The following is a 22,399-nucleotide window of genomic DNA, read 5'->3' as shown; positions in this document are numbered from 1 at the left end:
GTCTTCATACGAATAGTTATCAAGTCTTCAATTATCACTATTCTTAATTCTGTGTATTATAATTGTTGTTGTTGCCCTATAACAGGGTTTTAAAATTAAGGCTTTTTTCTAATAAATACGGCATTTTATTTCAGATATTTTGTCATAACAGAGTCAGGATTAAAAATCATTGGCTGCATCCTTGTACCGAAAAGGGGCATGTGTACCACACTATGGGTCTGCACTAAATTATAAAAATAGTCAGGTTCCACAGATACGCTCAAAGGGGCATGTGTACCACACTTTATAGGTTTTCACTAAAATATAAAAATAGTCAGGTTCCACAGATACGCTCAAAGGGGCATGTGTACCACAATATATAGGTTTGGACTAAAATATAAAAATAGTCAGGTTCCACAGATACTCTCATCATCTCACATATAAAGCAAAGTTTAAAACTTAGATGTAATTGTCCCATGCAGCTCTTCAACTGAGATTTCTTTTTTTTATATAATAAGCAGGCTAGATATTATAATTTATTACCACATCTCAATCTATTAATAAAATATAAATATCTTAGTAAACTCCTCTATTTATATGACTACTGTTTCCAGTGACTAATGTAAGAGAGATAAATGTACAGATTATCTTATTCTTTATATCCATTTCAGTCCTTTGGGGACATTTCACCTTTTTATTGATACCTCATTTCCTTATACGCGATTCGAGTTTTGGGGCTCCGCTTTTAGGCAGTGCCTAAATATATCTAGTAAACTATTATTACATAGCTTTTAATACAAGATAAAACTAGCTGTGGCGGTAAACAACAAGTACTTCATTGATCACACTTCGTGTGTGTTCCGGACCGACTCGAAAAACATCACGTTAAATTCACTCTTTCACCTTGAGAATCTACCAAATCCAGTAGCAGTGAAATATGTGTGAATCCGTACTGTACAGATCTCATGCTTAAACGCCCGGATAACAGCCTCCCTTAATAAGCCAAGCCCCCCAGCCAATAGAAGCCAGAGGACAAGACTAGCGGATATGCTGCTTGTACGCCATGTTGGGAGGTGCCGCTAATGAAATTCACATCTACCTTCTCTTGTAGTCAGCCTTGTCAGCATTACAAGGTACTCCAACAATACTAAGCGTTTGTAAACAAGCAACAAGCATATATAAACAATTTCGTCTAATCATATTGCCTTCAAACGTCAGAAAAATATATTTGAGTTGCTAGAATACGAGTATTTGCGCAAGGTCGGAAGACGCGATTATTCTTGATAAGAAGACTTTCGAAGAATTCAAAAATCCAGGAGACCATTCGCAACCTCTAATAGCGGTGATTTTCGCAAGTTAAAAAAGCTGGTTTGCAAAAAAAAAAGTGAGCAAATTGCTATTATTTTATTATAGCGAAAAAACACACAACTACAAAATATTGGATCTAGTTGCTTAAGGATTGGTTAGAAAAATTCAAGGAATATAAAGGATTGGTGACGAAATTTAAAATAAATTTCAAAAATTAAGAAAATGTAATGAAATTGAAAAAAGTCAAACAATTTAAAAATATTTAATAAGGGATAGAAATACATCTAAGGTAATTACTACTGCTGAGTACAGCGACAAAAAACCCTACCCGTTTCCTCTGATCATCAGTTTGCTTGACTCCCGGCATGAGCAGAGCCGCGTGGTTGGCGACCTTGAGAAACAACTGGAAACAGCGCATCAACAGCGACTTGAGAGGTTCACCCGACACTGGGCAACACTGGCAAATATAGGGTGGAGGTTATGACAAAATAAGTGAAGACGGGGTAAAGGAGAACTACCTACTGGTGGGTGTGAAACGAAGACCATCTTATTTACGAAAAGAATGGCAGGACTTTTTAAAATGATACCAAATTTCATTCACATTAAAAAAAACTACTTTGAGTGATCATATCGCAACGTTCCCTTTGCTGCATACTTTTAGCGAATCAAAAAGAGCAACACATAATTTTCAGGGTAATCACCTACTGCTTATATGTCACGCAGTTTTAGCGTAACCTTATCTTAATAACACTTATGCCTCGAATCACTTCCTTTACAAATCGAGAACATTTCATTTAAGAGAGTTGCTTGGGAGTGCACCACATCCACCCCACCCGACCCACCAGGGGATATGAGTCTCACCGAGTAGCAGCACTTGCCCCTGTTTTGTCCGCTCCCACAGTCACATGGGTAATCTTTCTTGCGCACAAGCTGTACGTCAGGTGATTGAAGCAAAGCCATATAGACGTCTTCTTGGAAAGGTGTGAGGCTACAGAACACTACCTTGTCATCTGAACAGAGTATAAATAGCCATGAGCCGGCAAATAGGAAGTGGTTCTTCCTCATTACATTACACTATAAAGTCTGTTAGTTCAGTACATACTATACTACTTGTATTGACTTTATTCAGAATCCAGGAGGGCTCGAATTCATTTCCTAATATGAAAAGGACTGGTGATTTAAAAGAAAATCGCCCGACTTGCAAAGGCACTACTGTCAGCGTACAAATGACTGTAAATGTTAAAGTTATATCTTATACCATTTATTTTCACAAGGTAACGGGTCCTTTGCTTGAACTACTCATATTACCTTTGTGTGGCAAATGCTGGGCTATCAGATCCTTAGTCCTACGAAGCATCCAATTGTTAAGCTTTGACTGGAATTGACTTGATCCTGCAGGGATTCATGTAACAATTCTCCGATATCAATCAAGCAACCATTTGAAGCTCTTCAACATTACAGAGTCATGCAAAGCATCCATGCCAAAAGCTTATTGAAGTATGTAAATAACTGAGATATTTTTAAACAAAAAATGCTATTAAGAGCCAGATTTCATGGAGATAGAGCAGAAGAAAATGAGGTGGAATTTAACTAAGGACAAATTATTCCACAAATTCTCCCAATCTGATAACATATTGTTGCACAGTAGGGAAGTCCCTTCATGATCATCAGCGTGAAAGGAGGCAACTGGGCCTAGACTATTCCACAAATTCTCCCAACCTGATACACCATGCTTACTGACAAACTGTGGAGAAGTTTCTACTTCATCATGAGTGCAAGGAGGCAACTGGGCCTAGACTACGCCACAAATTCTCCCAACCTGATACACCATGCTTACTGACAAACTGTAGAGAAGTCTCTACTTCATCATGAGTGCAAGGAGGAAACTGGGCCTAGACTATTCCACAAATTCTCCCAACCTGATACACCATGCTTACTGACAAACTGTGGAGAAGTCTCTACTTCATCATGAGTGCAAGGAGGCAACTGGGCCTATAGTATTCCATAAATTCTCCCAACCTGATAACACCATGCTTACTGACAAACTGTGGAGAAGTCTCTACTTCATCACAAGTGCAAAAGGAGGAAACTGGGCCTAGACTATTCCACAAATTTTAAAAATTCTTACCTACACAGGACCTAAATTATTATTGTTTCAACCATGTTTTGGGAGAACAAGAGTGGTTAATTAAGGGTCTTACTTGTTCGTCCAAGAGCAAGTTCTCGCTTGTTGGCATCATGTCGCTGACCTTTCCTGATTGCTTTTCCATAGAAAGCATCAAATCTCAAATTGGACCCAAGACAACCAGGATTTGCCCAGTCAAGAACACACCACAACTCCGACCAGCGATTCTGAAGTGGGGTCCCTGTCAAGCCAAACCTAAATAAGGGCATAAAAGTTATCAAAATGATTGAGTCAAGCAAAACTGAAAGCATAACTAAACTGTAATCATGGAACTGAAATCAAAGCCAATTTGTGGCAAGTGTTATTGTTCCTTCTTCAATGCACTGAGCTTTATTGCATAATTAGGCCAACAGGTATCCGCATTATTGAAGGTGAGGGCAGAAAAAGTCTAGTGTCCCAGCTACTTATGGTTATATAAATGAAAGTTCTAAACAGTGCAGGTTGAAATCCTTTTAGTATTCTTGGCTGTTGGATTTTTGGGGTAAAATGTCTTTCCTCCATTGGACCTTAGTGTCCCAACTACTTAAGGTTATATTGATGAAAGTTCTAAAAATGCAGGTTGAAATCCTTTTAGTATTCTTGACTCTGGAGTCTTTTTGGTAAAATGTCTTACCTTCGTTGGACCTTGCAGCTATGGTGTTCTTGGCTGTAGGGTCTTTTGGGTAAAATATCTTACGTTCTTTTGAACTTAGGCTGCTTTGAAAGTTTAGTATTCTTAGATGAGGGATCTTTCCGGTACAACTTTTTACCTTCTTTGGACCTTAAGTCGTTTTGCAGCTTTGGTATTCTTGGCTGAGGGGTCTTTTAGTTTGTGCACCTCATCCATGACCACGGCAAGCCAGTTGACGCAATCAAACTCTGTCTAAAAAAGATCATCGTAGACATTTTTTATTAAATAGATTGAATTTTTTTCTCTCGGGAACTCCAAAGATGCCTGCAACTAATGACAATGATGATGACGTCACACGTGAGTTTGTTTGGAGCCATGATTAAAACCTTAACAATACATGGTTCCACGAACATACCACGTTAATCCTCAAGGTATCATAAGTGGTAAGAACCACGTCCAGTTTGCCCTTAGCTGCCTGGTCCATGACCATCTCTTTACTGGACCCATGGTACATCTTGACCCTGAAATAGCCCCAAGTGTCCAGTTCATCCTTCCAGTTATATAACATGCTTCCTGGGCACACAATCAGGAATACCCCTTTCTTTGTACTGACTTCAGACTGGAAAAAAATGTTAGAAACGTAAGCTGTGTTGCGCTTCATTTACTGGTACGTCAGGAGTTTTTATACCATGGTTTACACAGCATATAAAAAGAAGACAGAAAGTATAGCCTGAAAAATACAACACTTATGGTAAATGCAGACCTGCACTAAATCCTAAGTCAGGGTAGCAGATACTGTATGTAAACACCTGCTTGCAGAGGTACAGTCTTGTATTGCACATTTGCCAGTATTGTGGGGTTAGGGTTAGGGATATATAGACAAACACATAAAGTTTTGATGCGTAAAAATGAGAGAAAGTCGTTTTCCTGGCATTGTGTATCACGCAGATGTTGAAAATTTTTACCTGTTTCCCACTGGGACCTTGACCAATATATTTGCCAAACACATCAGCCCTAGTTCCTGTTTTACCCAAGATGGCAGACAAGAGTGCAATGACTTGGACGGTCTTACCAAGACCCATGTCGTCTCCCAGGATGGCACCATTATTGGAACGATAATGCTGGTAGAGAAACTGCACTCCTTCCCTCTGGTAATCCCTCAAGCGGCAGTTGAATGGTGCTGGAACCTGCAAGTCATATGCATTGGTTACAACAAGTCTTATGAATCAGTTACAACAAGCCAAATTCATCAGTTACAACTGATATTAGCTGCATCAATAAAATCGCACAAAAATAACTACTCGATCATTAATCTACGTATTCCAGGGATTAATTTGGTGCTAGTTACGTAGGGGTTCCTTTTAAATAAACACTTATGCTATCAGGCTAGATTTTTGTGAAAACTATGTGTGGACGAATTGACTCTATTTTTGTGGACAAGCTGACTCTACTTGTGGACGAGTTGACTTAATTTGTGGACGAGTTGGTTGTGGACGACACGGTTTGTGGACGAAGTGACTGGATACCGTTACAACAAGCCATATGTATCAGTTACAACAAGCCATATGTATCAGTTACAACAAGCCACATGAATCAGTTACAACAAGCCATATGTATCAGTAACAACAATCCATATGTATCAGTTACAACAAGCCATATGTATCAGTTACAACAAGCCATATGTATCAGTTACAACAAGCCACATGAATCAGTTACAACAAGCCATATGTATCAGTAACAACAATCCATATGTATCAGTTACAACAAGCCATATGTATCAGTTACAACAAGCTATATGTATCAGTTACAACAAGCCATATGTATCAGTTACAACAAGCCATATGTACAGTTACAACAAGCCATATGTATCTTACAACAAGCCATAATCTACATTTACCATCCAAATGTGCAACTGACAGTATGTAAAATGCTGCATTCTACCTTGTAAGCGACTAAGATACATTCTTATTACTTACAAAATTCAGAAACAAATAATTGATAAATATCCAATAGACTTGGCTCAAAATGTACAAATTGGTGGTCAATGTGCCCTACCTGAATGACAGGGTGTTCATTGGGACCCGACAGTACAAACGGTTCATATGGGCATGGGGCTGGGTCTGTGAAGTGTGGCTTCTCCAAGTCATCATCATCAAAACCTGAATCAAACACATTCTCACTATTTTTTCAATACTATCAGTTCCCATTGATACAAAATTAGGCATGTACTCACCACTAATATTCCATCCCATGTAACATTCATCTGGCTCAAGAAGGTGTGTCCTTTCAATCACACTTGACAACTGGGTGGTGCTTTGTGCAGACCTGGTTCTGCCTTTTTTCTTATTCTTTGACACGGTCTGTCTTGGGCCGACATCTAAAGGTTTGTAATTCCTGCTATACTTTACAGTCTTCTTAGCTTTTGACCTCGGAACTGGTATAAAACACATTTATCACAATGTTTATGTACAGTAAACTAGACATATAAATAAATAAGAATGTTAAGATCTAGTTTCGTGCAAACCTTCTAAGAGTTTGGTGAATTCACACTCTAATTCATCTTCATCTGGCTCATTGTACTTGGATCTGTATAAATATAAAACATGTCACAATGTGACAGTCATAGTCATGTCATAGTAGAGTACAGTATGGTGGCTCTTAAATAAGGAAGGGGAAAAATATAGACAAGATTTTTCAAGAATTGTACATAATTATCTTAACACAATGATTTTTACTTACCTCATCTGTTGGTCTTGCTCATTCCCCCGCAGGGGTAAAAACAGGCAGTCGTCTGAATTACACTCTGACCTTGATATTGGTTCTACTGTAAAAAGAAACAACATCTTAACTATAAATCAAACAACTTTCTCCAATGGATTACCAATTTTTGGGGGATTCTTTTTAACAATGTATTTCATACACAAGCAAGCCCCCCTTGCTGTTTCCTGAGCATTTTATGTTTCAATAATTTCAAAACATTTTGTATAATTTGACTGTTAATAAAAACTCTACATTTGTCAATGGAGGTAACTTGGTGTACAGGTTTCCCAACAGGTTTCCCAACAGAAAGCTAAATTTGATGTTCAAAAAATCATTTCTCAATGCTTGCAGATTGCTTTACAAAATCGATTTGGGGATAGTTCTATCCCCCTCCCATCATGTGTTGGTGTATCAAAAAAAAATTAAAGCCAAACTTCGCTCTAAATTTGTAAAATTGAGCTTCAAGGGGTTGTTGATAACAAGGTTCTAACTGCACCTGATCTACAAGGCTTGGCGTGTCTCTCCTTCCTTGGAATCTTTCTAAGATCTGTAGCTGGCACAAGATAAGCAACCTCATCTGCATACCTGAGCATTGTAAGGAATTGAGCAGATGAAAAAAAACAACTAGACAAATGGGAATATTTATATAGCTTTCCCATACACGATTTGGATCAAGCTTTATTATGGGCAATGTTTAGGGGAGTCCATGTGTGTTTTTCGGATTATAAGGGTTTGATTGGGAGTCAACGATCCCTCAAACCTATTCATGCTTTTAAAATGTTTCTATTTTACCAAATGGAAAGCCGTGTCCCAATCAAAATGGATTTTATAAATTTGTAGAAAAACACAAGGTACAAAATAGTAAAGTTTTTGTGTGTTCTACACTTTAACAACATCAGATACTGTAAAGTAGGGACGTATAGCAAAGACATATTCTCTCTGTAATTCACAATTATAATAGATACAATTTATGAACAGTTTCCATTAACAAATTTAAAAAATAGCTATAACTTAAAGAAAGAACTGAGGGGCACTCTTCCAATGACAAAACCACCCCTACACCCTAGAAGGGAGTCTCTGAAATTTTAGGGGTTATAGAAGGTGAAAGGGTACTAAACGTTATGTTCAATGAATGGGGAGGGACTCAAATTTCAAGGTGTTCCCTATTAACAAACACTCCTTTACCCTATAAATTCAACTTCAAAATTGTTGCCATAGCGCTGTTTGACGAAAGCTCTGTAATATTTTCCATCATTGTTATACAGTGCCATACACATCTCCCCAATGCTGAAAGCCACTACATACAGAATAAAAAAAGGTTAAGAACAACTGTGTACAGGGAATGAAATAAGATTAATAACAATAGTTTACAGGGAATGAAATTCATACAGAATAAAAAAAGGTTAAGAACAACTGTGTACAGGGAATGAAATAAGATTAATAACAATAGTTTACAGGGAATGAAATTCGGCTTATCACAATAGTTTACAGGGAATGAAATAAGGCTAATTACAACTCAGAAAATGAAATAAGGCTAACTATTATATGGCTAAGATAGTACGCATGCTCTGATTGGCTGATTTAGCAGGCAATATTTTCCCATCTCCCAGACTGGTGGGCTATCTTTTCCCGTATCTGGACCAGGGAATTCTATGAGCTTTTTTTGGTGTTGTTTTGTTCAGTCAAGCAATCTTTGCTAAACAAAATTGACTAAAAAACCAGAAACAATAGAAAAACAACCAATCAGGTCTTAGGAATTGGTAATGGGTGATAAATGACTGAGTAAGAGTTTTATTATCTTGTCAAAGAAAATTTTGACAAGAAGAAAAACAATAACTTATGGCAAGCCGGCAAACACCACTGATTGCCAAGAAATACAAATCTTTTTTATATCAGACAAACAAATTAATAAATAACAAGGGATGCAAATACCCAAAAGAGTCTCTTAAAGACACACAGCTTTGTAAATGCAATATTTTCATCAAATCACATAGAGCAGCATAAAGCGATTGGCGTTTTCTTCTACTTTAGAAGTTTTTTGTGAAGTTTTCACACCAAACAGTCCATTCATGCCGTGAAGACTGACATCTGAGATTTATTTCTTATTGTTTTGATGTAAAGCACCTTTGGGATAAAGCATGTAGCTTTCAAAACGTTAAAATAGGAAAAAATAGCCAGAAAAGTCATTATAATAATATATCACATTGCTTGTCACAATGATGAAAAAACAATGTGAATGGTGAATAAACCAAGTAAATCTTTTTGCTTTGATTTCCATTCATTTGGGCCCACGGATCATTCTTTGTTTTCGGTCTTAAGGGCTACTAAAACCAACATCTCTTCACTCCAAGGTCTGTAAGTGTCAATTTTTTTTTGGTTAATGGTTTCTTTTACATTTTTTTTAGTTGACCATACGCAAGAGTTTCTTGTTTTCCCTCCTTTTTGCAATCAATCGATAAACTAATCAATATTTGTGTGAAAACAAAAGTTGATTTCTTTTCTCTTCATATTAGTTTTTAAAAGTCATATAATGAAACTTTCCTCGATTGCTCGGTTTGTACAGAGAAATATCAGACCTTGGTCTTTTCTGTACAGCCCTCCGCCTGCGTCCTTGGGCAGTACATTCAAGACCTCTGTCTGATATTTCTCTACAGACTTTGCACTCAATTAATAAGTAGTTATTACAACTGTGTACACGGAATAAACTAAGGTTGGTTTTAGAAATCTGTACCAACCAAATAAGGATAGAGTAAATTATCATTGAAATCAAATCAAGCAGTTCTTCGTAAAATAAATAATGGCTTAGGATTAGTCTACAGATCTTTAACATTCCTTTAAGTAAGGAATTTTATAAAATGAAATTCTATCTAAGCTACTCACAGAAGGGGGATCACTGCTTTATGTTTTTTTTTTGGCAAAGCTACCGTCTACCTTCTGCTACCCTTTACCCAATCTGTTACCTTCAGTAGGCAATTCCTGCAAAGCTACCATCTAGCTTATGCTACCCTTTACCCCATCTGTTACCTTCAGTAGGCATTTCCTGCAAGACTACCATCTAGCTTAAGCTACCCTTTACCCCATCTGTTACCTTCAGTAGGCATTTCCTGCAAAGCTACCGCCTAGCTTTTCCCTTTACCCCATCTGTTACCTTCAGTAGGCATTTCCTGCAAGACTACCATCTAGCTTATGCTACCCTTTACCCCATCTGTTACCTTCAGTAGGCGTTTCCTGCAAAGCTACCATCTAGCTACACCCTTTACCCAATCTGTTACCTTCAGTAGGCATTTCCTGCAAGACTACCGCCTAGCTTATGCTACCCTTTACCCCATCTGTTACCTTCAGTAGGCATTTCCTGCAAGACTACCGCCTAGCTTATGCTACCCTTTACCCCATCTGTTACCTTCAGTAGGCGTTTCCTGCAAAGCTACCATCTAGCTACACCCTTTACCCCATCTGTTACCTTCAGTAGGCATTTCCTGCAAGACTACCGCCTAGCTTATGCTACCCTTTACCCCATCTGTTACCTTCAGTAGGCATTTCCTGCAAGACTACCATCTAGCTTATGCTACCCTTTACCCAATCTGTTACCTTCAGTAGGCGTTTCCTGCAAAGCTACAGCCTAGCTTTACCCTTTACCCAATCTGTTACCTTCAGTAGGCATTTCCTGCAAAGCTACTATCTAGCTTAAGCTACCCTTTACCCAATCTGTTACCTTCAGTAGGCATTTCCTGCAAGACTACCATCTAGCTTATGCTACCCTTTACCCCATCTGTTACCTTCAGTAGGCAATTCCTGCAAAGCTACTATCTAGCTTATGCTACCCTTTACCCCATCTGTTACCTTCAGTAGGCATTTCCTGCAAAGCTACTATCTAGCTTAAGCTACCCTTTACCCCATCTGTTACCTTCAGTAGGCATTTCCTGCAAAGCTACCGCCTAGCTTATGCTACCCTTTACCCCATCTGTTACCTTCAGTAGGCATTTCCTGCAAAGCTACCATCTAGCTTATGCTACCCTTTACCCCATCTGTTACCTTCAGTAGGCATTTCCTGCAAAGTTACCGCCTAGCTTTTCCCTTTACCCCATCTGTTACCTTCAGTAGGCATTTCCTGCAAGACTACCATCTAGCTTATGCTACCCTTTACCCCATCTGTTACCTTCAGTAGGCATTTCCTGCAAAGCTACCGCCTAGCTTTTCCCTTTACCCCATCTGTTACCTTCAGTAGGCATTTCCTGCAAAGCTACCGCCTAGCTTTTCCCTTTACCCCATCTGTTACCTTCAGTAGGCATTTCCTGCAAAGCTACCGCCTAGCTTTTCCCTTTACCCAATCTGTTACCTTCAGTAGGCAATTCCTGCAAAGCTACCACCTAGCTTATGCTACCCTTTAACCATCTGTTACCTTCAGTAGGCATTTCCTGCAAAGCTACCGCCTAGCTTTTCCCTTTACCCCATCTGTTACCTTCAGTAGGCAATTCCTGCAAAGCTACTATCTAGCTTAAGCTACCCTTTACCCCATCTGTTACCTTCAGTAGGCATTTCCTGCAAAGCTACCGCCTAGCTTATGCTACCCTTTACCCCATCTGTTACCTTCAGTAGGCATTTCCTGCAAAGCTACCGCCTAGCTTTTCCCTTTACCCCATCTGTTACCTTCAGTAGGCATTTCCTGCAAGACTACCATCTAGCTTATGCTACCCTTTACCCCATCTGTTACCTTCAGTAGGCATTTCCTGCAAAGCTACTATCTAGCTTAAGCTACCCTTTACCCAATCTGTTACCTTCAGTAGGCAATTCCTGCAAAGCTACTATCTAGCTTAAGCTACCCTTTACCCCATCTGTTACCTTCAGTAGGCATTTCCTGCAAAGCTACCGCCTAGCTTATGCTACCCTTTACCCCATCTGTTACCTTCAGTAGGCATTTCCTGCAAAGCTACCGCCTAGCTTATGCTACCCTTTACCCCATCTGTTACCTTCAGTAGGCATTTCCTGCAAAGCTACCGCCTAGCTTTTCCCTTTACCCCATCTGTTACCTTCAGTAGGCATTTCCTGCAAAGCTACCATCTAGCTTATGCTACCCTTTACCCCATCTGTTACCTTCAGTAGGCATTTCCTGCAAGACTACCATCTAGCTTATGCTACCCTTTACTCCATCTGTTACCTTCAGTAGGCATTTCCTGCAAAGCTACTATCTAGCTTAAGCTACCCTTTACCCCATCTGTTACCTTCAGTAGGCATTTCCTGCAAAGCTACCGCCTAGCTTATGCTACCCTTTACCCCATCTGTTACCTTCAGTAGGCATTTCCTGCAAAGCTACCGCCTAGCTTATGCTACCCTTTACCCCATCTGTTACCTTCAGTAGGCATTTCCTGCAAAGCTACCATCTAGCTTATGCTACCCTTTACCCCATCTGTTACCTTCAGTAGGCATTTCCTGCAAAGCTACCGCCTAGCTTATGCTACCCTTTACCCCATCTGTTACCTTCAGTAGGCATTTCCTGCAAAGCTACCGCCTAGCTTTTCCCTTTACCCCATCTGTTACCTTCAGTAGGCATTTCCTGCAAAGCTACCATCTAGCTTATGCTACCCTTTACCCCATCTGTTACCTTCAGTAGGCATTTCCTGCAAAGCTACCGCCTAGCTTTTCCCTTTACCCCATCTGTTACCTTCAGTAGGCATTTCCTGCAAGACTACCATCTAGCTTATGCTACCCTTTACCCCATCTGTTACCTTCAGTAGGCATTTCCTGCAAAGCTACTATCTAGCTTAAGCTACCCTTTACCCCATCTGTTACCTTCAGTAGGCATTTCCTGCAAAGCTACCGCCTAGCTTATGCTACCCTTTACCCCATCTGTTACCTTCAGTAGGCATTTCCTGCAAAGCTACCGCCTAGCTTATGCTACCCTTTACCCCATCTGTTACCTTCAGTAGGCATTTCCTGCAAAGCTACCATCTAGCTTATGCTACCCTTTACCCCATCTGTTACCTTCAGTAGGCATTTCCTGCAAAGCTACCGCCTAGCTTTTCCCTTTACCCCATCTGTTACCTTCAGTAGGCATTTCCTGCAAGACTACCATCTAGCTTATGCTACCCTTTACCCCATCTGTTACCTTCAGTAGGCATTTCCTGCAAAGCTACTATCTAGCTTAAGCTACCCTTTACCCCATCTGTTACCTTCAGTAGGCATTTCCTGCAAAGCTACCGCCTAGCTTATGCTACCCTTTACCCCATCTGTTACCTTCAGTAGGCATTTCCTGCAAAGCTACCGCCTAGCTTATGCTACCCTTTACCCCATCTGTTACCTTCAGTAGGCATTTCCTGCAAAGCTACCATCTAGCTTATGCTACCCTTTACCCCATCTGTTACCTTCAGTAGGCATTTCCTGCAAGACTACCATCTAGCTTATGCTACCCTTTACCCCATCTGTTACCTTCAGTAGGCATTTCCTGCAAAGCTACCATCTAGCTTATGCTACCCTTTAACCATCTGTTACCTCCAGTAGGCGTTTCCTGCAAAGCTACCATCTAGCTTCACCCTTTACCCCATCTGTTACCTTCAGTTGGCATTTCCTGCAAAGCTACCGCCTAGCTTATGCTACCCTTTACCCCATCTGTTACCTTCAGTAGGCATTTCCTGCAAAGCTACCGCCTAGCTTTTCCCTTTACCCCATCTGTTACCTTCAGTAGGCATTTCCTGCAAAGCTACCATCTAGCTTATGCTACCCTTTACCCCATCTGTTACCTTCAGTAGGCATTTCCTGCAAAGCTACCGCCTAGCTTTTCCCTTTACCCCATCTGTTACCTTCAGTAGGCATTTCCTGCAAAGCTACCGCCTAGCTTATGCTACCCTTTACCCCATCTGTTACCTTCAGTAGACATTTCCTGCAAAGCTACCGCCTAGCTTATGCTACCCTTTACCCCATCTGTTACCTTCAGTAGGCATTTCCTGCAAAGCTACCATCTAGCTTATGCTACCCTTTACCCCATCTGTTACCTTCAGTAGGCATTTCCTGCAAAGTTACCGCCTAGCTTTTCCCTTTACCCCATCTGTTACCTTCAGTAGGCATTTCCTGCAAGACTACCATCTAGCTTATGCTACCCTTTACCCCATCTGTTACCTTCAGTAGGCATTTCCTGCAAAGCTACCATCTAGCTTATGCTACCCTTTAACCATCTGTTACCTCCAGTAGGCGTTTCCTGCAAAGCTACCATCTAGCTTCACCCTTTACCCCATCTGTTACCTTCAGTTGGCATTTCCTGCAAAGCTACCGCCTAGCTTATGCTACCCTTTACCCCATCTGTTACCTCCAGTAGGCGTTTCCTGCTGATGGCTTCTAGTACAAGACGTGTTCAAGTCTTTCCCAGTACCAGTGATGGTTGGGGGCTGCCTGGGTTCTTGACACCTATATAACAAGATGACTAAATACATTTCTCATTGGCTATTCTCTTGGTGACTACTGTCAATTAGAGTTCTATTAGTCCGAAATAATCCTATGCTTGTCGTTGAATTTAACTAATCTCTACTCCAAAACTAGTTGATCTTTGTTGATAATATCCAAGCGATCTCTTTTGAAAAAAATTATAATGAGTCTTTCGTTTTTTAATACTTTATAAGTTAAGCTTGTCTGTTTTTTATAAGACCCCTTCCGGCTCCAAATTTAGCGTGAGATTTTATCGATCCTTTGCTATCTGTACTATTGTTCTAGCAAATATACAATGGAGGTGAGTCCTCATCTTGGGTTAGATCGTCATCAGCAGACATAACGAGTCAGCAATGGCAGGAGGCAAAAAATCATCGATCTCGCCAAAAACCTTCTGCAGGCAAATACAGCAACTTTCCTCAATGAATCCATTGTAAATGCTGCATCAAACATTTGTTCTAGTAGTAATGCGGTCTAAAATTCCCAGAAGGGCATATAATTTACAGCGACGCACGATCGAACCTGCGATCAACGACACCCGCCATTTTGTTTGTCTCACTAATGTAGACATCAAACTCAGCCCCAGGCTGTGCGCATTTTCAAGTATTCCCCGCGCTATCCATCATAATAAAACATTCATATTACTCATGAGTATTTTTGCGAAGGCCCAATAACATAACCATTCAGTGACCCTAGATCTCACCTTGCCACGAACATTGTGTTGCTAATAACCAAGGGTAAAATGTCTTCACATCGCTCGGCCTTACCCACTTTTCAAATCATTTTAAGCTTTTCGGTAGCCAATCAGCAGACGTTTACCGTTCAAAAAGCTCTCGCGCACAATATAGATCTCACATTGCACATGTGGTTCGATAAATGGCGCTGCAAAAAAAAAAAAATAGAAAATAGGCAAAATGTCGATTTTCCATAGAAGGATTTTTAGCGATAGATACCGCTAAAAAGGGGGAGATTTGGTGCTCACGGTGGGAGAGCGGGAGAAGGGTCCAAAACCTTGAGAGTTGACAGCTATGCTCTACCTTTTTTTAGACAACGTCAAAGCAAAATACCCGATAATTGCGATTAATTGCAGATTTAGAAGAAATAAATTTAAAATCAAGATAAAAGTTCATATTTAGTAGGTTATTGACATTGTAAGACCTTGATACATAAAGTTTGAGCTTTTTTTTTACCTAAAATACGCGATTTTATGAGATACTTACAGTAGCCTGCGGAGCGGCTCGAGGGAGAGGGACGGGGAGGAGAGGGGACGAGAGATGAAAACGCAGGCTATACTTATAGCGTATACTGTGCCAATATAAGCCGAGCTGTCTGTGATTGGGGGGGGGGGCTAAAAGGGCCCCCTCCGTATTTCATGAACCGCTTAGGCTATGACCATCAAACTTACAGACAATAGTCATCAGCATGCAAAGAATCGTCACGTCCTATTTTGGGTGTGGTCGAATCAATTATGACGTCACAATGACGTCATCACACATTATAAGTGACCAGAGCTTTGCATCCTTCTTGAAACATACATGAACCCTACCAAGCTTGGTTGTCATACAATGTTTCTTAATGTTTTGTGTGTTTTTTAGTCACGTTAGACTGGATTGCCTTTAGTGACGTCATCGATGACATCACACATCATCATGTGACCATCTTGTTGCACCCTCCTTGACACACCTACATGACACCATCTAGTTTGGCTGTCATACGATGTTTCTTTCATGAAATATGAATATATTTTTGATGACGTCAGCATATTGTTGCTTTTAGTTATGTCATTGATGACGTGACGATTTAGTCGTTTGCAACCTGTCTACGACATGTCTTAACCATCCCAGTTGTAGAAGTGTCGCATACATCTAAATCGTGCTTTCTAAATGGGCCTTTAACAATATTTGGTATGACTAGGAAGACTACAGGCAAGCTGTAGAAAAACTAGATGGTCTGCGTAGGCGCGTTGTGTAGACAAGGTATAAATTAACACAAGGTCAAAAAGGTGTCGAACGCCTCTGTGAAACATCGAGCGTTAGCCCTTTCTCGGAGCAAAACGAAGGGCTAACGCTCGAAACGTCAGCGCAACTTCTTCACCAATATTTGTTAACAATTTAGCTGTACAGGACCCGAAATGATCCCAGGACCCGAAACGAACCCAGGACCCGAAATGATCCCCAAAAGTACCCCAACTGATCCCGGGACCCGAAACGATACCGAGGAGTCCCCGAATTCAACCCCACGGAATTGCGGTAATGGACAAAGGGAAAGCAGAAGAAAGCACTTCCAATTCTTAAAGCATAATTAAGGGTTGAAAGCGAATCTTATTTCTAAATAACATGACTTAAAATACTTAAATTCCAATACAATACTTCTATTTATTACATTGCCTCGGCGGTAAACCCATAAACAGAGCCCAAAACAAATACACAACTTTTAACTGCTACTGAAAGGAGTACAACATAAACATAGCACAGCCAAAGCACAGCCTTGCTCAGAACAACCAAACTTTTGACCTTCAAAACATTTGCAGTTCCAACACATGACTCTGACACTATAAATCTCGTTTCCGTTAAACATCACCCTAAAAATCTATATTCATTTGACAACCAAACGTGTTTTTCACCACGAAATCCATGTTCACACGAGCGAATAGTTACCGACAGCCGGTTTGGCCGAGAAGATGGAATGACAAAAGCACACTGAGTAATGCACTCAAACAACCCTTTTACTACCGTTGCAAAATATTAAGAGATGTGGCTTTTGTTGAAAGCAATATGTGAGTTTTGAATTTCCTTATGTAGTAGTGCGTACACCACTGCATGATTTCTCTCTATCTCTCTCTATGATAAGTCTTTCATTCACCGAACACAAACAAACATTTTCCTACGGGAAAGCAGAGGCATGTCTAATCTTTGGAGACATTCGTTTATGGCTTGTTATGTATGAATTATTTATTCACGCCTGGTTCTTCAAATTACCATCACGGGAATTTTATTTGACCCCAATTGCTGACTCAACTAAGCTGTCGAAAGCTGTATTTCCCGCGCAGTCGTATATAAAAATATTAATACTATGGTTTTAGTTAATTCAAATTTCTGGATAGTGACAAAAATGACGCTAAAATGTTTCATACTGAAAGCCAATCCTTCCACATTCCTTTTATTTTCCATTACTGCAATTCCTTGGGGTTCATTTCGGGGACTCTTGGGGATCGTTTCGGGTCCCGGGATCAGTTGGGGTACTTTTGGGGATCATTTCGGGTCCTGGGATCATTTCGGGTCCTGTACATAGCTGCCAGTACAGCTATTAGACAAGCGAGCTCAACAGTTTGGGCTTCCTGTAGAACAAGCCGCCGCCATCCTGGAAACAAAATATCCGTCCCCCCCCCCCCCCCCCCCCATCGTCAATTAGTAGTCATGCGTTGGCTCTCCAGCTTCGATTTGGACGTTGTCTGTTTGTACCAAGATTTGGGCTCTCTTTGGCAGTCCGCAATACAAATGCGGACATTATTTTTCGCACGTCCCCTGTGTTTACGATGTTGAAAGCGCAATTTCTTTACCAATATGTGTTATTATATTTTTCTTGTATACCACTTTTTCTTAGGTATGGGGGGCTCCGCTCGCCGACGCACGATAGATCAACGACATCCGCCATCTTGTTTGTTTCAAACTCAGCCACAGTCTGTGCGCATTTTCAAATTTCCCGCGCTTCACAAAAACAAGACCAAGATTCAGTGACACTAGACATTGCCAAGGGCGCAAACACGATTGTGTTGCACACAACCAAGGATACAATTTCTTCACATCGCTGGTCCTTACCCACTTTTCAAATCATTTTCCTTTGCGTGGAATTTGCAGGATTTGGTTCCCTGTGTTCCTTCGATGACGTTATAAAATAAGCATTCGACCACACACAGCCCAAGAAACAGAAGTACGCAGCTGCTTTGTATCCTATTATCTTTGTTCTACAAAGGAGTTCTCTTGTCTCTACTCTTCTTGTTTTTTTGTCGATGTGCGGATATTGTTCATTTGCCAGTGCGGAACATTACCATTTTTGGTTATATTTGATAAACAATCTGATTAACCAATCAGAGATGAGTATTACTATGCCCAGTCTCACGCGGATACGCCTCAACTCAGAGTGGGAAAACAAAATGGCGGTTCCGTTGAATCGGGAAAATCATGTTGAACGCCGCTTTTTAACTCTCTGCTAGCAGTGATTTCTTCTTATCTGTTTAAGCAGGGACTCAGTGCGTCATATATACCCTATTTGTGTTGTTTCTCATCGGCAACAGACCTCATTTGCAGGGTTATTTTTACGACTTCACCGAATCGTACTGTAATGAACGCGGAAGGGTAAGCCACTGCTAGCAGGCTATAACATTGATCACCAATTATCTAGTTGTACGTTTCATCAAGTCATACAAATGCACAAAATTTCCCTGGATTTATCTTGCTTTCGCACTCGGAATGAAGACACTCCAAGAAAAATTTTAGCTGGGATATTGAAACTAAAATGAATCTTATACAGAATGGCAGCGAGTCTCATTAAAAAAAAATGAAGCTAAATCGTATACAGATTGGCCGCGAGTCACTGTTTATTGTATGCAATTTAAAGACACTACATGAAAGTACTGTTTAAATGTTTATATTTGATCCTGGAATAAATAGATTTGCTATGATCAGTAAATCTCAGGGATGGCAGTCATTATTCATTGCTGCATCACTTTGCTATTACTCGTTGTAAAATAAGTCCTTACCACAAATGCTCACATTATGGCTTTTTTTATAAATGGATTCTAGAGGGGGCACTTGTTTGAGGGGCTATGTAATGTGCTTATTCAATGAGGGGTGTATGTATACCTCAGTGTCAAAACCATCCCCAAAGGACTTCATTGTATCCAGCTCTGTTTTTATCATGATTCATTTTATTAAAAAAAGGAAGTTTTGTGACACAAGTCGTGCTTAATACACAGGTTCTAACACCAAGTTAGAGCCATTGAGGGTGTATTTCATTGTGTGTGCAAACAAATGGAAAAAGGCATAAAGTGTAAACTAGGGTGAGGAAAAGGCATGGTAAGGGCAAAGGGGTGGTGACTAAGGGTATGTCTAATTGGGGGTGCTGACACAGGTTGTGAAGATGAAGTAAACTTGTACCATGTTTGATTACTAGGCTTGGAGATAATAGGAGAATGAGAGTATAGTCATACCCTGGGTACCAGAGGCTCCAAGCTTCACTAGAGTAGATATCATATGGAAAATATCTATTCATATTTGGTGATACTTCAGGCTTATTTTTTTCTCGCCAGTCTCTATTATATGCGCAAAGAGTCTTTTTTTATATAAAAAGGGAATTTAATTAATTTGATTTGATAGGCAAGTCTGAGTGTTGAAGCTCCCCTTTAAAACTATAGTGATATTAAGAATTTATATGTTTGGGGTATATAGGTTTGAGTAATTGTTTGGGAGGTAAGTTTCTATACTTGGTATATTTTATGTATAGAACTCAGGTTTGGGTATTTTTTTTATTTTTTATTTTTTTTTGGGGGGGGGGGCTAATTTGACAAAAAGTCCTTATCGCAAATGCTTATTTTAGCATATTATGCCCTTCTTTTTACCCCTCTTGTACCAGGTTTGATTACTAGACCTTGGAGATTCTAGGAGTATGATTGTGCAGTCATAGATATCATACTGTATGGAAAATAAATATTTATATTTGGTGATACTTCAGGAGCATTTTTTATCTCAGTGCCTATTGCACAGAGTTTGTTTGTTGTCTTTTTTATAAAAATGGAATAAAATTGATTTTATTTAATAAGCAAATCTGAGAGTTGAAGCTCCCTTATAGCAAGATTTTGTATGCTTGGGCTATAGAATTTAGGTTTGGTTATTTATTTGGGAGGTAAGTTTCTATGCTTGGTATATTTTATGTATAGAACTCAGGTTTGGGTATTTTTGAGGATATCATATTATTTATCCTATATCCTATATTTAAGGATCGCAAATGCTTATTTTAACATATGCCCCTTTAGCATTAGATTTTAGAGGGGGCACTGGTTTGAGTGGCTATGTAATGCGCTTACTCAATGAGGGCTATTTTATGGTGTGTGCAGACAAATAGGGAAAGGCATAGAGTGTAAAATTAAAGGTTGAGAAATGCATGGTAAGGGGAGTGAGGTTGTGATGACTGAGGGCATGTCACATGTGGTGTGCTCACACAAGGTGCGAAGACAAGGAAGTAAAATTGTACCGGGTTTTATGACTAGGGCCTTGGAGGTGAGGAGGATAGAGTTTTTTTTTTATAAAAGGGAATAAAAATAAATTAAATTTGATAAGCAAATTTTCCTTCTAAAACTTTTTTACGGGACTGGCAAGTTTCAAGCTTTTTGTATGTTTTACGAATAGAACTCAGGGTTACTTTTTCGGAGGGAAGGGGGGGCTATCTATTCTTGGTGGAGTTTTGGGTATAGAGTTCAGATGCAGGTATATTCTTAGGGGTGGCGCGGTTCCATTCTTTTGGGGGCATAAAATGTTCGTATCTGTCGGAACCAACAGTCATGTTTACAGCTAAAGTCCCCCCCCCCCCCCCCCCCATGTTGTTGTGGTGGTCGCAGGGCAAGACATTTAGCTAAAGAATGATAAGAAGCGAACCCCCGAGAGACAAGGGTAGGGTAAAATGCTTTTCGGCTAAATGTTGACACAAATTTTCATACCTATTCTTCGGCGATTTTTTTTGTATAGACGTTAGGCCTTGACTCGCACTTTCGTCCTCACAATTCATCCTCCGCTCTTCTCAACTTTCACCATACCCTGTGGGCACTCGTTTCGGCTTGTGGTGAAAATTGTTTTAGTATGCCATGATCCTAATTTATCCTAGTTTGGTCCTGTCAAGGTCCTAAGCCGTAGAATTTGGTCCATCACACTCATATTTATCTTTTTCTAAACGTAAACATTACGAAGAGAGTTCGATTTTACGGCAGTCTCCAATAAAAGCGCTCAATTTGATAAGGTTTCCCAAACGATATTTTACTTTCGAGCACAGGAACTCATCAATCAAATATCAAAGTTGGTATAGAGCAGGATATTTTGCTGTTTTGGTCGATTTTTGCGATGCGACGTCTCGCTAACAAAACAAATTCAAGTTTCAAACTCCGCGCGGCCATTTTGAATATTTGCATAATAAGTAGGTAAATCGATATAACCAAAAATAGTAATATACGGCACTTTTGCCCAATCGAATTGCAGCTTGTAATTGCGTACTGTCCCAGAAACAGAAACACAGTGTGACACAATCGACTTTCATGTCGGGAGTTAACAGCTTGCTTTCTGGAGTTCGCTTGCTTCGTTTTCTTATAAAAGCTTTTCAAGGTAAGCAACTAAGCGTTGGCAGTTTATTTATTTATTTATTTACCAATTACAGCCTGCCCCTCACATTTGAGGATTGTTGGCTGGGTTAGTGAGCACTGTCACTGGGGGTGGTCACTGCCAGAGGGTTTATTACGTCCCCAGTGGTTCTTTTACGTCCCTTCGGTTCAGGTTCAGTGTAGTACAGCTTGAAGAGACGGGACCTCCGGTTTAGTGTCCTTATCCGAGAAGACTGGAAACACGGGAGAATAACTTCAACTCACTTGTGACAAATTCGATTCAAGGCAGGAACCCGGAAAAAATCCCCAGCCTGAGCCAGGATTCGAACCTGGGCCACAGCGGTGAGAGGCCGACGCGCTAACACACTAGGCCACCCGTGCTTCCACAGTCAAGTGCTTCCACAGTGCTTCCACAGTCAAGGCAGGAACCCGGAAAAAATCCCCAGCCTGAGCCAGGATTCGAACCTGGGCCACAGCGGTGAGAGGCCGACGCGCTAACACACTAGGCCACCCGTGCTTCCACAGTTTATCGTAGTATCCGTTATTGAAATGATTTATACACTTTTTTTCGTAGCCATTCTAATCCGAATTTCGAGGCGAGATAGGGGAAGGAAGGGCCCATTACCATGTGACGATAATAGTTTATGCAGGCTTACAACTGGTGTCTACAAAACGAAGACCTAAAACCTGTGACCCCAAAAGCTACGACCCCAAAAACAACGACCCCAAAAATATTGCTGTTATTATTTAACCTACCTTAACAACATAAAATCAAAATCTG

The 22,399-nt window shown here is 40.3% G+C and overlaps 1 protein-coding gene and 1 long non-coding RNA gene across 3 annotated transcripts in view; one reads left to right on the top strand and one right to left on the bottom strand.

The window, feature by feature from the left end:
* The window catches only part of LOC5518229 (DNA excision repair protein ERCC-6-like 2), a 36,750-nt gene extending 15,380 nt beyond the window's left edge, over positions 1 to 21,370 (bottom strand). Inside the window, exons 1-15 of one of the 2 annotated variants that reach the window (XM_032362859.2) lie at positions 20,968 to 21,370; positions 14,140 to 14,237; positions 8,028 to 8,139; positions 7,339 to 7,427; positions 6,822 to 6,906; positions 6,607 to 6,668; positions 6,316 to 6,516; positions 6,138 to 6,241; positions 5,048 to 5,269; positions 4,498 to 4,701; positions 4,222 to 4,334; positions 3,489 to 3,667; positions 2,596 to 2,679; positions 2,149 to 2,297; positions 1,616 to 1,744 (exon numbers count right to left, since the gene is read on the bottom strand). In XM_032362859.2, coding sequence (XP_032218750.2) covers positions 1,616 to 1,744; positions 2,149 to 2,297; positions 2,596 to 2,679; positions 3,489 to 3,667; positions 4,222 to 4,334; positions 4,498 to 4,701; positions 5,048 to 5,269; positions 6,138 to 6,241; positions 6,316 to 6,516; positions 6,607 to 6,668; positions 6,822 to 6,906; positions 7,339 to 7,427; positions 8,028 to 8,139; positions 14,140 to 14,237; positions 20,968 to 21,035 — 1,899 coding nt within the window. In that variant the 5' untranslated portion in view covers positions 21,036 to 21,370. The remainder of the gene's footprint in view (positions 1 to 1,615; positions 1,745 to 2,148; positions 2,298 to 2,595; positions 2,680 to 3,488; positions 3,668 to 4,221; positions 4,335 to 4,497; positions 4,702 to 5,047; positions 5,270 to 6,137; positions 6,242 to 6,315; positions 6,517 to 6,606; positions 6,669 to 6,821; positions 6,907 to 7,338; positions 7,428 to 8,027; positions 8,140 to 14,139; positions 14,238 to 20,967) is intronic. The other variant, XM_032362858.2, reaches the window with a different exon arrangement.
* Positions 21,371 to 21,389: 19 nt separating this feature from the next.
* On the top strand, positions 21,390 to 22,399 carry LOC116601959. Its single transcript, XR_004290227.2, has 2 exons — positions 21,390 to 21,622; positions 21,904 to 22,399. It is a non-coding gene; the product is annotated as an uncharacterized LOC116601959 (long non-coding RNA).

Source organism: Nematostella vectensis, chromosome 1, assembly GCF_932526225.1.
Source record: "Nematostella vectensis chromosome 1, jaNemVect1.1, whole genome shotgun sequence".
NCBI lineage: Eukaryota > Metazoa > Cnidaria > Anthozoa > Actiniaria > Edwardsiidae > Nematostella > Nematostella vectensis.
Note: the sequence above shows the minus strand (reverse complement) of the source record. Positions and strands in the feature narration are given on the sequence as shown.